Source organism: Triturus cristatus, chromosome 1_2, assembly GCF_964204655.1.
Source record: "Triturus cristatus chromosome 1_2, aTriCri1.1, whole genome shotgun sequence".
Lineage (NCBI taxonomy): Eukaryota > Metazoa > Chordata > Amphibia > Caudata > Salamandridae > Triturus > Triturus cristatus.
This window is the reverse complement of record NC_140580.1, coordinates 590448218-590463014: the sequence shown is the minus strand read 5'-3', so window position 1 is coordinate 590463014 and position 14797 is coordinate 590448218. Positions and strand designations below refer to the sequence as shown.

General features: G+C 43.5%; 1 protein-coding gene across 7 annotated transcripts in view; it reads left to right on the top strand.

Moving 5' to 3' along the window:
• The window catches only part of COL17A1 (collagen type XVII alpha 1 chain), a 197079-nt gene that overhangs the window by 100177 nt on the left and 82105 nt on the right, over positions 1–14797 (top strand). For all 7 annotated transcript variants that reach the window (XM_085606993.1, XM_085606976.1, XM_085606957.1 and 4 more), the window contains exons 26-31: positions 1984–2037; positions 3928–3963; positions 4177–4212; positions 6429–6491; positions 10888–10923; positions 12190–12261. In XM_085606993.1, the coding sequence (XP_085463119.1) occupies positions 1984–2037; positions 3928–3963; positions 4177–4212; positions 6429–6491; positions 10888–10923; positions 12190–12261 (297 nt within the window). The remainder of the gene's footprint in view (positions 1–1983; positions 2038–3927; positions 3964–4176; positions 4213–6428; positions 6492–10887; positions 10924–12189; positions 12262–14797) is intronic.

Here is a 14797-nt window from a genome sequence, read left to right as displayed (position 1 = left end):
AATTCATGTCAGCTATAAAAGATTAAGAAAGTACATAAATACATGTTCCGCTCGGAAATGTCCTTAATTTAACAGAGGCATCTAAAAAACTAGAGATGGAGATACAGGCATAAACATCAGACAGAAACTGCAAATACATCAAAGGTGGTCGTACCCGCTTAAAATACAGAACATCTTCACAAAGGTGCAATGAATTCATGCTTAGGTGTTTTTTATAAAAACTACAAAACATTATAAAGTGCATGGTGTCTTCAGGGGAGATGCAATCACATCCGCATGAGCAATGTTGGCTATTATACTGGGATGGGTTAACAATCCACAATAAACTATGAACCATGTTAAATCTAAAACGTGTCAATAAAAACGACGATAAGCATTTACAGTTCCATAAAAGAAAACTGGTCTATAAAATGGCATGGGCCTCTACTGTGGGTTTAGCAAGCTCCTTCTCTTCCCATATGGACTGTCGCCACCAAAAGTAATTAGTATGAACCCACAGTAAATTGTCCTTGACAATCTTATCCGGATTATCAAAAAGCTCCCTTCTTCTTAATTTGGAAAAACCATCTACTCACATACCTTAACCATGGTACAGAGTTCCATCTATCCAGGGAAACGCAATCTTTCAGTACCAACCTATTTAAACTGCATTCTCGTCTGATCCAGGTAGTGAGCCACCTGGTAATGGGACGCAATCCAATGGTGTCCTTCAAGTAGGGGAAGCCCAATTCATAGTGGACTATATAGGAAGGTATGCACTGAGGGGAGGCAGTTCCCACATAGCTCCACACATCTCTTCCACACTGGACTACAGACTTGCATTTAGCCTGGTGTAATTTAAGTATTGCCCCGAAGGTTTGTTGCCTAATCTTGAAGCAAAACCAAAGATGGCTCCAATTACCCTCATTAGGAAGTTCCTCTTATTCATCAGATGGGGAGACCAGGTATAGGCACTGTCAAAAATGACCCCTAAAAAAGGGAAAGATGGAACCTTCTCCAGAACAGGGCCATTAGCTAAAAACTGCCTAGTTTTTGTGGATTTAGGACCCATTGTCTTCACAAAGAACTTACTATAGTTAGTAGTTAAGTCTAAATCTTCCATGAAAGCAACACACAAGTCCAATCATGTTTCATATGCCAAAGTGTCTGTGTGGACAGTATGACCTATTGGTTAATTCCTGGGGTGTAGTGATTTAACTTAGGTAATTCTATGTTTTTATTGTTAACGGTGATCTTCATCTCTTTGATGTCTAATATTCTTGCACAGAAGTGATATACAGTAGTTCATATCAATATTTTACGTTCTTGGAAAGGGTTGACTTGATTTGGATTGCTAGTTGTATAGTTTTTTGATCCAGGGCCTGTCCAGTTGAATTCTGAGTTTGGCTTCCATAATTGTGGTGTCTCTGCAACGGGACTGGCAGAATCCAAAATAGATCTGAAGTGTTCTGAAAAAGTCTGGCTTTTGTATTTAGAATATCATGTTTTTGTTGTTCAGCTTGTATAACAAGAATCATACTGGAGATTGCATTATGCTAAGGTCTGCATATTGAAGTATTGCAATGTAGTGTGCAAGCATCGCATGTTCAATGCGTCTGGGCGCAGACGTCCAAGAACAATCCTGGACAAAGTGTTGGGTAGCACTGAAGTTAATACACAGACCTAGACTCAGCTTTTAGGATATACAGACTAGGCAATATCTCAGGCCTGCCATATCCAGGCACGACTCTCCATCCAACTTCTACAGCACTTGGAAATGGTAAGTGATGGAGAACAAGAAGTGTTGTAAATCTTCCCGGCTTGAGAAGAACATGAACAGATGTAGTAATATTTGTTTTCCAAAACACAAATGAATAGGGCGCATACTAAAAGTCTGAAGGGCTAGCTCAGTAGCTTTAATACATGTTTGATGATTACATAGATTGGAAATTGCCTTGACTGAAAACCTTCAATTTCTAAAACATAATTGTCTTACCTTAATAGGTTCTCCTGGCCCTCAGGGATTCAGAGGTGAAGCGGGTCATCCAGGTGCTAAAGGTAAGGGAGAGGGTGGCATCTGTTTCAAGAACCTTTAAAAGGAGTATGAGTCGTCCATCAGCCAGTACATGGGAACCACAATGAGATTTAATCACATGATGACATCAGTTTTTTCAGAATCTGACTGGGAAGACTTTGGTGAGGAAAGGGCCTTACCAGGAGGAGTCGAGACTGACAGAAGAAAATAACTTGAAACTCCACAAAGATAGTTTGTTGGATTAATGTGGCTGCTGCATAGAGTTCCGGCCAACCACCAAGAAAAGGTGTTAGAATTCAAGCAGATTAATTCAGTTTTTCATTTGTGTGAAGTTGATACATCAAGTACCATTGAGTGGGGAAAAACAACAGATAATTTGTGATAAGCCGCTAGAGAACGTCAGCAAGTGGTATGAAAGCAATAAACTGCTTTTGCCATTAATTCAAAGCCAGTGGAAAAAATGTATGCATGCATCAATAAAAAGACACAGGTACTAGAGAATCAAGACCTAACACTGTAATATCAAGAACGCTCCAAGGCTCTCGAAGCATTAGAAGGAATATAGCTTGGCAGAGAAGCAGAAGTTCTTAAAGACGTGTATTTCGGTCCTGGGAAGGATCTCAGCCAGACACTCACTGCCCTTCAGCTTTAGAACCCACCTGATTTTACCACTGCCACCGATTAATAACAGAACAGAAAGCAACAGTGGGGCCCTACTTGCAAGGGTAACGAGGGATACCCTTTAAAGTCAAATAGAAAGATCTAGATTCTTTCCCACTACATTGCACTGTCTCTGATTTCAAAACTATGGATGCCCCAAGGCGCCACCTTGGCTTGTTGCGTTCTCTCGTGATAACCATCAATGCCTCCTCATTGTTTCAGCAAAATCCCAAATTAAAGAGTATCTTTACGAATCCATGTCATACGCCTGGGATCTTTGTAAGGTTAATCTTGTTCTTGGGATTCACAGAATTACCGTTGCCTGTCCGCTGACGTCACTGTGCATATCCCTACCACCAAACTGACGGATAACGTCCCTATAAGACTTATTTTCCAGATGCACCATAACCTTCCTTTCTTTTTCCCCACATGCAAAACATTGTTGCAGACGTTTGTTCTGTAAACCTTCCCACCCTGGAAACACGTTTATTCCTGCTTTTTTAAGAGTAGGCATACCTGTGCTTCCAGGATGAGTGGACATGCAAACTGAATACTCAAGAACAGCTAGTTTATCAGCGTTGCAAACATTTTCCGTGTTTTACCCCATACTCCACTAAAGCCCCCTCTTTCATAAATTAAAATGTTTTGAAAAACCAACATACTTGCAGAATTTTCCCTTATTAAGAATTCAACTGTTGTCGGAAAACCCCACAAATCTCTTTCTGTGAAACAGGATTTGACATTTCTCACAACAAATTCGTCTTTTTTTGTGTGCATTAAAGTGTACACAACGTTTTGTCAATTGGTTGCGCAATGCAAAGTTGTTGTGTTCCCTCAATTCTCCGTGCATTATGATGCTTAGCATCGCGCTAAACTTCCTTGAGTCAAGACATTCACACCACCTTGGCCTCATCTTCATAGTGACCTTCAGCCTGACCCTGCCATTGTGTCGTAGGCCATGAGACACAATTCGGAAATGCGTTTGATTGAGCCTTCCAGTGACGTAACACTAAGCCCCTGTCACTGTGTTGTGCTCCAGGAGTGAGTATCGAATTCCTTGGGGACAGCTTTGTTCAAGACCCTTGGGAAGACTGAATTATTATTGCTAAACACATGTACACTTCAAGTGATGCCTTCTTGGCTGTTAGTGCACACAACAAACACGTTTCGTGCACGGCTGCTGCCTTTGTGAAGGGAGACCGTACACGGCGAGAGTTTCCAATAATCTTTGCCTCACAATTGTTCTGTTTCAGGTGAAAAGGGATCCATGGGAGTCGCTGGGCCGAAAGGTGAGAATATTTCTTCTTTTATGTGGTATAGGCTGGCGCGCGTGCACATACTTTGACGTAGACATAGCCTTGAGCAAAGGGCACGACCTCTCCATGAAACACACAAGGCCCTGTCAGAGGCTCTGCCTGTAGCCAGCAGGGCCAACGGTGCAACGTTCATTTTTTGAAAATAAACAGTGATCTTGTGTTCTTTTGCTTCTGTGTTTGCTGCAGGCGACCAGGGAGAGAAAGGATCTCGTGGCCTCACAGGTTAGTTCTATGCTGTGTGCCTCTGCTTCTCTGATGTGACCGCACGCGCAGTGGGAAGAGGGCGGAACAGGGTGGGTAGACATTGGAGTGCAGCCGCTCCCATGTTTCGGCTCATCCACCATATGGGCGCTATACACTACATACACATACATGCACAGCATGCACTGAGGCATTCGCCAGCACACAGCTTATGCACACAAACAATTAACACAACCTTGAGCAAGGCCAGAGCAAGGGTTTTTGCCACTTCCGGCAAAGAGACCTTTTGCTGTCTGCTTTCCTTGCTTCTGGTGAGTGCTATGGGTGAGCTGGTGGACCTCAGCTGGTGGTCTGCTCTCTCCTTATGCTATGGGCGAGCTGGTGGACCTCAGCTGGTGGTCTGCTCTCTCCTTATGCTATGGGCGAGCTGGTGGATCTCAGCTGGTGGTCTGCTCTCGCCTTATGCTGTGGGTGAGCTGGTGGACCTCAGCTGGTGGTCTGCTCTGACCTTATGCTGTGGGCGAGCTGGTGGACCTCAGCTGGTGGTCTGCTCTCGCCTTGTGCTGTCGGTGAGCTGGTGGACCTCAGCTGGTGGTCTGCTCTCGCCTTGTGCTGTGGATGAGCTGGTGGACCTCAGCTTGTGGTCTGCTCTCGCCTTGTGCTGTGGGCGAGCTGGTGGAGCTCAGCTGGTGGTCTGCTCTCGCCTTATGCTGTGGGCGAGCTGGTGGAGCTCAGCTGGTGGTCGGCTCTCGCCTTATGCTGTGGGCGAGCTGGTGGAGCTCAGCTGATGGTCTGCTCTCGCCTTATGCTGTGGGTGAGCTAGTGGAGCTCAGCTGGTGGTCTGCTCTCTCCTTATGCTGTGGGTGAGCTGGTGGACCTCAGCTGGTGGTCTGCTCTCGCCTTGTGATGTGGCGAGCTGGTGGACCTCAGCTGGTGGTCTCCTTTCGCCTTGTGCTTGTTGGCAAGCTGGTGGACCTCAGCAGGTGGTCTGCTCTCGCCTTGTGTTTGTTGGCCAGCTGGTGGACCGCTCTCGCCTTGTGCTTGTTGGCAAGCTAGTGGACCTCAGCTGGTGGTCTGCTCTCGCCTTGTGCTTGTTGGCAAGCTGGTAGACCTCAGCAGGTGGTCTGCTCTCGCCTTGTGTTTGTTGGCCAGCTGGTGGACCGCTCTCGCCTTGTGCTTGTTGGCAAGCTGGTGGACCTCAGCTGGTGATCTGCTCTTGCCTTGTGCTGTGGGCCAGATGGTGGACCTCAGCTGGTGGTCTTCTCTCTCCTTATGCTGTGGGTGAGCTGGTGAACCTCAGCTGGTGGTCTCCTCTCTCCTTATGCTGTGGGCAAGCTGGTGAACCTCAGCTGGTGGTCTGCTCTCGCCTTATGCTGTGGGCGAGCAGGTGGACCTCAGCTGGTGGTCTGCTCTCGCCTTGTGCTGTGGCGAGCTGGTGGACCTCAGCTGGTGGTCTCCTTTCGCCTTGTGCTTGTTGGCAAGCTGGTGGACCTCAGCTGGTGGTCTGCTCTCGCCTTGTGATGTGGGCAAGCTGGTGGACCTCAGCTGGTGGTCTACTCTCTCCTTATGCTGTGGGCGAGCTGGTGAACCTCAGCTGGTGGTCTGCTCTCGCCTTATGCTGTGGGCGAGCAGGTGGACCTCAGCTGGTGGTTTGCTCTCGCCTTATGCTGTGGCGAGCTGGTGGACTGGTCTCATCTTATGCTATGGGCAAACTGGTGGACCTCAGCTGGTGGTCTGCTTTTGCCTTGTGCTATGGGAAAGCTGGTGAACCTCAGCTGGTGGTCTGCTATAGGCTTATGCTGTGGGAAAACTGGTGGACCTCAGCTAGTGGTCTGCTTTCGCCTTATGCTGTGGGCAAGCTGGTGAACCTCAGCTGGTGGTCTGCTCTCACCTTGCCACCGAACTCGTTATGCACATGGTAATTACAGTACAGCGTAGATCTTCTCCACTTGAGTCTATTGTCATTTTCAAATACACAGTGCTCCTGAAAAGGCCAGTATAACATTATGAAAGCTAGCATCATCTGACATTACATACATCTTTGGATTCATGTTCATACATGGCGGCACTGCTCTCACTGTGGACAGGAGTTCCGTTTTCTTGTACCAAAATGGTGGCACTCTCTGATATGCTGGTTTTGTATGTGTGCACGTGTGTACATGTGAAGCCCTTTGCAATATAATATAGTTCTTTCCCGCAGAAATGATGTTTGCTCACTGTGCATCCTTGTGTTGCAGGAGAAGCAGGACCGAGGGGATTGCCTGGGCCGCAAGGAGAGACAGGAGCCAAGGGATCTGCAGGTACCTTCCAAAACAACCTAAACACACAGAAGCGTTTGGACAATCCAGAGCTCCATCAATGAAAGAATGAATTAATTTGTTATTTTTGTCACTTATTAACATGGGCAGTTTAGAGTTTCGTGGTGTTCAACAGATAAGCCATTTAAAGGTGACAGTGAGCAGCACAAAACAATAGTGAGCTAGGAGAAAAGCAGCATTTTGAGACTAAAATAGGAATAGGCAGGTGATAAAGAGAAGATGGTAGATACTATTGGAATTGAAGGGACAGAGAATAAAAGGTAAAAGAAGGACTCACTAGAGTATTACAAATTGAGAACAAGCTATAAGTAGGATCCAGTAAGGTGAGAAAATCAACAGAAATCATTCAAGAAAGGCAATTCTGGGATTCATTCTAAAGTCTCAGACTCCAATCACTCTCCAATCTACTGACTGGAAGTGTCATGGCAACTGAAGGGTGGGCATTGTCAACATATAATATCCCCCCTCTCCACAATTCCACCTATCTAGAGAACATTCTTGATTTCTGTTCATTTTCTAAAAACCCCGCACTATTAGTAGGAGTGGGGGGATTTTGCTGGTAATCCTTAGTGAAGCTTTATATTTTGATCTGAAATGTCCATGTTTTCTATAGAAAAGCTTCACCTCGGTGTCAATATCCTTGCAAAAATGGCAAATAATGATCCCTGTCTGCCACCAGTCTGAAAAAGAGAGGTTGTTTGTGTGCATGAGAAAACCAGATGGTCCCACACATTATATAGAGGCCTTGATGCAGATTTCCACACTACGTTCAACCCAACTGCGTAGGTTCTACAGCTGACTCTTGTAGATCCAATTTACCTCAACCCAAGAAACTAAGGGGCATATTAACAAGGGCCGGCGATAAATATCCCAAAGCGCGCTTAGCGCTTGCATATTTATCGGCAGCTATCTCTGGAATTTATCGCCCGGTTAGCGCGTTATCAACAAAGCGCATCGCCGAGGCGATAAAAATTCCAGAGATAGTGTGGATATCGCCATTTTCCATGGTGGAAAACGGAGATATCCTAGATGATAGGTCCTGTGGTCTTAGCCACAGAATCCACCCCCCAGGTTAAGTATGCCTTCCCCAGGAATTTAACAGATGTTAAATTCCTGCGTTAAGGCATACTTAACGCGATTTAAATAATAGCTACCCTTCCTTGTTAATATCGCAAAGCTGCCTTCGCGATATTTTCCCTGGTTGGTTTCACAGCCACGCCTACTTTGCATCTCATTAGCGATGCAAAGTTAGGCGTGCTGGAAACGGGCGCTAAGTCAGCAAAACATGCTATTGCGTGTCTTTGCTGATAAGGCAATAAAATTATCGCCGCTTTTCGGCCGAAAAAGGCCGGAACAGCGGCGATAATTTTATAGCGCCGCCTTGTTAATATGCCCCTAAGAGAGTTTCCAGTCACATAAAATATTTTTTTAATTTTGCCGGACATTGCCAACTTTCAACCTTGGTATTTCCCCCAGTACAAATTTATAAATAACATTTTGGCCTGTACAAAAGCCAGGGATGCTGCCTCTGTGGTGGCAACACACCTGTTATCTCTGCCACAGATATCAGATGATCAGTTTACTAGATGAATTTGAACAATTATGCTTTGGACAGTCCATTGTGTGAGATATTATACTCAATCACTGTGGCCATATGGCAGTTTTTACTATTTCTCCAAGCTTTTTGGTGGATTACTGTGCCCATGCTGATGCATAATTTGCAACACAAATTCAGTTACGAGCACACCTTTACGTGAGACTCACGTAAAGTGAGCAATCACAAACTACTCTTAACATACTGATCTACTACTCAGAGGGACGGGTCAAGCCCCCTCTTTGGAGGAGTGACTAGGTTTACAGAAAGCCATGTCATATAAAATGCAGAGTCCATCATATAGAAATGATGATGTTGAGGCAAGAACAGTATGGCTCAATGTGCACTCAGTGATCAGATATCACTGTGGCATGCAGATCATATGATGCCAACTCAGGCAAGGAAATGATGGGTCTCATAAAGGAACTGACTTGGAAGGTGGCGAGGGATTACGCTTGCAAATTCCACATTACAGCGGAGGACGGGTGGCACCGAACTTGCCTATTGCCAGTTACAGAGCTGTGTTTTCCAGAAATTGCTTTAATCAATCTACTGCTTGTCCTGACTCCCCTCATTCTTTGGACAGTCTTTCAAGAAAACAGTTGTGAGTGAGAATTTCAAGGGCCAGCAATAGGTTAAGCAGGAACAGTAAGAAACATATCCATTCCTGTTTATGGTTCATGCACAATTTTTCAAAAGCCAGGTAGGTTCTGCCATGATCTGTGGTCACTGCTAGAACAGCACATCAACGCATGCCAACAGTATCCTGAGGGAGCGGCACTGAAATCCTCTTGACATCCGAAAATTCTTTGATGCTTCACTCACTAAGCCTCATGCCATGGCTTTGTGATGTTTTTGTGAGCCAAATGTAAAGAAACAAAACAAAACCCAATCTGTATCTCACTGCCCATTCTGCATACGCTTCGCTTCATGCATCTCACCATAGTTCCGTTTAGTGCGCAACAATATCGAAAAGACTCACACATAATAATAAAAATTGGACTGAAAAAGTTTGCTGACTCCTAAAATGGGATTAGTACATTAAGCAACTCATCTTTGTGCTCACAAACTCCCATTGCAAACTTTGTACAGCTGGCCCTGTGGCGGTACTAGTACCACTCTATAATAAGAAACAGACATGCTTCCGCTGCTTCCTTCTATGCCATCTGGGAAAGGAAATTATTACTATAAACTCAACTGTACACTCAAATAACCCTAGTGCATATTCTTTTTCCAAGATATATTAGTACCTGACACTTTCTAATTCAGTGAATCCGTGTGCCAATACATTCCTAAGATTGATTGCCAATGAGTCAGTTTCATTCTCCTCTGTGGATGTCATTTGATCCTACTGCACAAGACAGAGCTATGGTAAATACATGTGTGCTCGCACGTGATATATGCTTATGGAGATCCGACGCCTTCACCATCATCGATGTGTGCTTCCTGTCTGATCCATCCCCTAAGTCAAACAAGGATACCTCTGTAACTTTGGCATTGGTAACTCCAGAGGTGGGGAAATACCGTCCCATTTCCCACCCCGCTGTAATAATGACCTTGGTACCTTCGAATTTATGTTTAGATAGCCCTGCCTTTCTGTCATGTCTCCAAAGCCTTCCCCTAAAGCCCAGGTGCCTGTTCCACCTGTAAATCAGAAATGACCTGTCGAACGGATCTCAGAGTTTGACGGAGAGGGTCGTGTGTGAATGTAAACAACCATCAGAAATGTCATTACAACTAAGCTCTGTTGCAACTTTAGACACAAAGTTTGACAAGGCTTAAAAAGCTAGGATTAAGCAGGCAGAAAAGATGCCCTGATGTGATGGCACCTAGAAGCAGCAAGAACTCACTGAAGGACTCCGGCATATTTAGAATTATTAACATCTTTATTAGATTGCACTGGCTTTTTCCAAATGTTAGCCGTTATGCAAGGAAGCTTAGCATAGTACAAATATCACGAAGAATAAAACTGAATAATGAAAAAGCCCAGTAAGTTTAAAGACAAGATGGTCAGTGTAGCATAAGTCTCACTCACGGCAGTAATAAAATATAAATGAGCAAATATTCCGTTTAATGAATAAATCAATTTCATTCCAGTGTTCGAGAATATCCCATAGTACCCACTCACTTAGAAATGCATTGTCCAGAGTACTGATCAGTGCAAAACGACTCCATTTCTCTTGCACAAGATTGTCAGTTTCACCGATCCACATCTGCTTTGGGCTATACCTAATTTCAATAGGATTTATTTCAATGTCCGATCCTATTCAATTCTTGGTCCCACTCTCTACAACAGACTTCCTTTGATTTGTGATGCACTTCAGATAATTAACATTTTTAGGGGAAAAAATCTAGCTTTATAAGAAATAAACACTTTTTGATGTTGACTACTACTGTGAATTAGTGACAGGGAACCAATTTTGACCTCAGAGTTATCTATCTATCTAGTGTACCTTACTCCAGCTCCTCATTTCTCTTCGAACAGACCGCCGTGCTTCTGACAGACATTATTGTCCAGGGATACCCTCCTGACTGCTTACCCCGGCAGCAGGCATCTTTGCTAACAGTCACCGTTCTTTCTTCCATGTTCTCCACATAAATGATGCATTTGTAATCTTTGCTGAATGTATCTCAGTAAAGTGGAACAAGACAAAGGTGCTTGCATGTCTTTATTCCAACAATTTAAGGGAACAAATTTAAGAGGTTTTACTCAATGCAGACAAACAACTGGGAAAATGGGGAGGATTCTTGCAACAAATTCTGATAAGATATGTTTTCCAACAGGTCCTCCAGGCCCAGACGGACATCCCGGACCAAGAGGTGAGAAGGAACCATTCAGAATTCCAAAATATAATGTGCAAGGTAGTAGAATTAAGAGGCCAAAGGGTCAAGTGAACACATTTAAGAGGGAACGTAGACCAGAGACTGGGTTACGGTCACAGTTGTAGGAACTAGGAGAACATGTTTTCACGGTTTAAATTAGAGGATTTTCTTTTTAAAAGAGAAAATGAGTTGCCTACATGACATTTCTACGTTCGTCAAATTTCGCCGTCTTAGGTTAGGTGAATGATATTCTTAAAAACTGTAGACTGGGAACAAGGGTTAATACAATTTTTGTTGGGGAAAGACCTCTTTAGAGTCACAGAGAAATAATGCTACTGTTCTTCAGGGAGTGTACTTTTTTATGAACTGGAAATGTTGAACAATTAAGAACCATGCAGTAAACAATGAATGTACAGGCAGCAAATGGGAGAGAAGGTGGACAGTTTGAAAATGTACCAATGGGGGTGGTCCATGCTAAACCTTGATTAGTGAACCAAAAGGGAGCCCCATGAAAACCATCTCAAACCACTAAAATCACTTTTTAGGGTGATAAAGAGGAAAATATTAATGGGAAGTTAAATCCTGCAAAGCAAAACTCACAGTCAAAGTCTAGTCCTATGAGAAGGACTGGAACTACTGATTTTATGTCCAAGAGCAACCGCAAATACTCAGAACTGGGTATTCCCTGGACTTGTGCATGGCTTTGAACTCCACTAGGTTTGCGGAGAACATAAACCACCAGAAGCTCTTGGTGAGTATCACTGGAAGAGCTTTGTGCTGAATTTGGTCTTTCTTATTTGGGACAACAGGCACATTTGAACAACTTTGCTTTAAAGAATCAGTATTAATGCTGGTCTTGTCGAGCCACCAAACCACGAAATTCAATTAGGTTTTCAGAATGACCAATAAATATACAAATATTCTTCACAGAAAGTCATTAGTGAGTTCATTTTCTCAACATATTCAACCTTGCTGTTTTGAAAGCCTGGCCTTGATTTGCTCTTTTAGCGGCTCTTAAATTACACAGTCGTTGGGTGTGCTAGTGTGAACGCAGGGCTAAAAAGGGGTATAACACGCCCAGAGGTCAAATGCTTTGGCAGTTTGCAATGTAGGCGATGTACTGAGACATCTTAGCCATAGGACATCTTTTAGCCAGAGGGCTTGTAAGTATAGACCTAGGCATGGGCCACTGGGCCAAACTGTGTCAACTATAACATAAGGATTCTTGAGTGATTACTGAACAACCATTGCCATTATTTCTAGGTGAGCCTGGACTTCTCGGATTACCTGGACCACGGGGCCCACCCGGACCAGCAGGGGATACAGGGGCCACAGGTAAGGAGCTCACAACGCCTGCTACATGTTAATGTTAATGTTAATGTTACTGGGTATTTGTTAAGCGCACGGCTACTCCTCAGAGTGTCCCATGCCTGAAAAACCTTCTAATGTTGTTTAAGATCGTTCAATGAGCTAATGGCATTGCTTTTGTCATATGGATTGACCCTCATGTTCCATATACTTGTATAAGTTTGCATTGTCCATCGTTACTCATGCTTTTCATTGTTAATGAAATTTTAATAATTTGAAAAAAGATTATGAATAAAGTTTGTTCTCATTGTGAGTAAATAAACATTATTCATTTTTGGAGGGAGGCCGTACAGTCAGCCAAAAATTAGAGTTATTTGGATGACAGATTTTTCATTCCCGCAATACACAAAACTGCTGATTTGTAGCTAGATGCAAGCTCATTATAGAGTTAGCCTTTTATATTTTGTGTCTTCCCTATGGCAGACATAATGAAGCAGACCAAAAAATAAATCATAGCATCTGTGTTAACCTTAGGTAAAAGAGTATGTGAGGATTTTGCAGCAGCAAATCTGAAGAATTGTATTTGCTCATCTATTTTTATTGAAGTAAGGAACTTTTTAAATAGGAGAAAATAAAGAAAAGGAATTCCTCACTTTGCCCAAAAAACAAGGGTGTCTCCTTTCTAAAAAGGCAGATGTGATACTTATACCATAGTTCTAAGCTCTTGACATAAACAGCCTCATAAATGTTCTTGAACGGCGGTACTCTTGAATATCGAGTACAAGAATATCGTGACACACTATTATTGTGGAGAAAATATCAAGGGCCAAAAAATCGAAAATTATATGCACAGAGGGAGGTACAGACTTACTATTCTTAACCCCACATCTATGTACCTTGGGAATATATATCTATATTGTCAAGGTACGTAGACGTGGAGTTGGGATTGAAAATCTATTTATACTTAGCTTTTGATATTTTGTCCCCCAAAATGTTGTACACTATGTTAGTGTCTCGCAATATGCTGGATTCAATATTCAGGAACCGCACCCTCTTGGACACATTGACTACAAAAGTGAAAAGGAAGGTAGGTGCTCCTCATCACTGCAAGCCAAGGAAAGGACCCCAACTGCATCCCCTTATCTCCTTCACTTGCTGAACGTTCCTCCCAAAAATATGGGTGTTTACGTATATTTCTATGTTATTTGTTGTGTCAGCATTGAAAAGCACATCCCTGTCTCGGGGGTAAATTCTGATTATTTGATGGGTGAAGGGCACTAAAATTCAGAGGAGATTTACAACAAATTCCTCACTAAGACTGCAGACAGCATTACCTGTGTGGACACTGGCATCAACCAGATAATAATCAGATAATGCCAAAAAAGCAAATGGCTGCCAGTGAGCACGTACAGCACGTAAAAGGATAGAACTGTTTTTGGCACTCCTCATCATGGATTGCAGTGCCTAATTTGCTTTGTTAATCAGTTCATTTATTCTTGCGTATGTCGTTTTTTTGTATAATGCTGGTGCAGCTGTGAGCTCTCTCAAGGAAAGGGTTGCTGGAAGCGGGTAAAATGATAATCAGAGGACAGATGTACCAGAAACATGTCTTCTCTGGAGACTCCAGACTTGACTTTTTAATGCCAGCTGAGGTGTAGCTTGAATGCTTGTCAGAAAGGTGTCTCTAGGGAGGTTCAGAATTGTACATGTAGGTCCTCTGAATCCAGAGGTGCATAAGCCATGTCCAGAGGGAGGGGCCTTCAGCATGGTATATTCTACCATCTAAATCTTTGTATCTCGCTGGATGTGTGGAGTTTTGGGCAACTGTCTTCACAGGCAGAGTTGACACCGTAAAATAAACACTGCATTGAACAGGAGAGACATCATAGCGAGGCTCCAAAGAAAGGCAGAAAAGGGAGAAAGAAAAAGGAGATGAAGATAAGATAAGAAAACAATGACAAAGGAAGAAAGCAGGAATGAAAAGAAACCTGCAAGAGTGAAATAAAAGAGTCAGGAAGCGTAGGGTAGTGGAGGAAAGACTCATGAAGTGGAATGAAGAGTTGTGAATCCTTGGTGTTTGTCAATGCTGGAGTTGGCTACTTGGAATATCTCTGCATTTTTTGTGCAGATTTAAGCAGAGAAGTTGCTACAACGGCACTGACGTTTAAATATTTAAGACATTTCAGTGCACCCCAGTCCGGAACCCCAATTCCCCAGGCAAGCTGTGGTGACTTGGTAGAAGGCATGGAGGTAGCAATAATTCCCCAACATTCTTCAGCTGCATTACCTTAAGCACCAGAGGCCTCAGTATGTGTGCTCCGGTGGTCCTTTTTATATGTCCAACCCCCAGAGTTACCGATACTGGGGGCACAGGTACATCTGTGCTTGTTTATGACTCGAACCCTGTGGCTCCACTAAGAAATGGGGAAATAACAAGGACATTTGTAAAACACACACCTATATTTCTCCTAATGCTTTATTTTTCCAGAGTCTGACATAGAGACTTCTGCTGCTTTCTTCTCTGGGTGGAACAAAACGGGTCTCAAAATTGCAACAGAAAGGA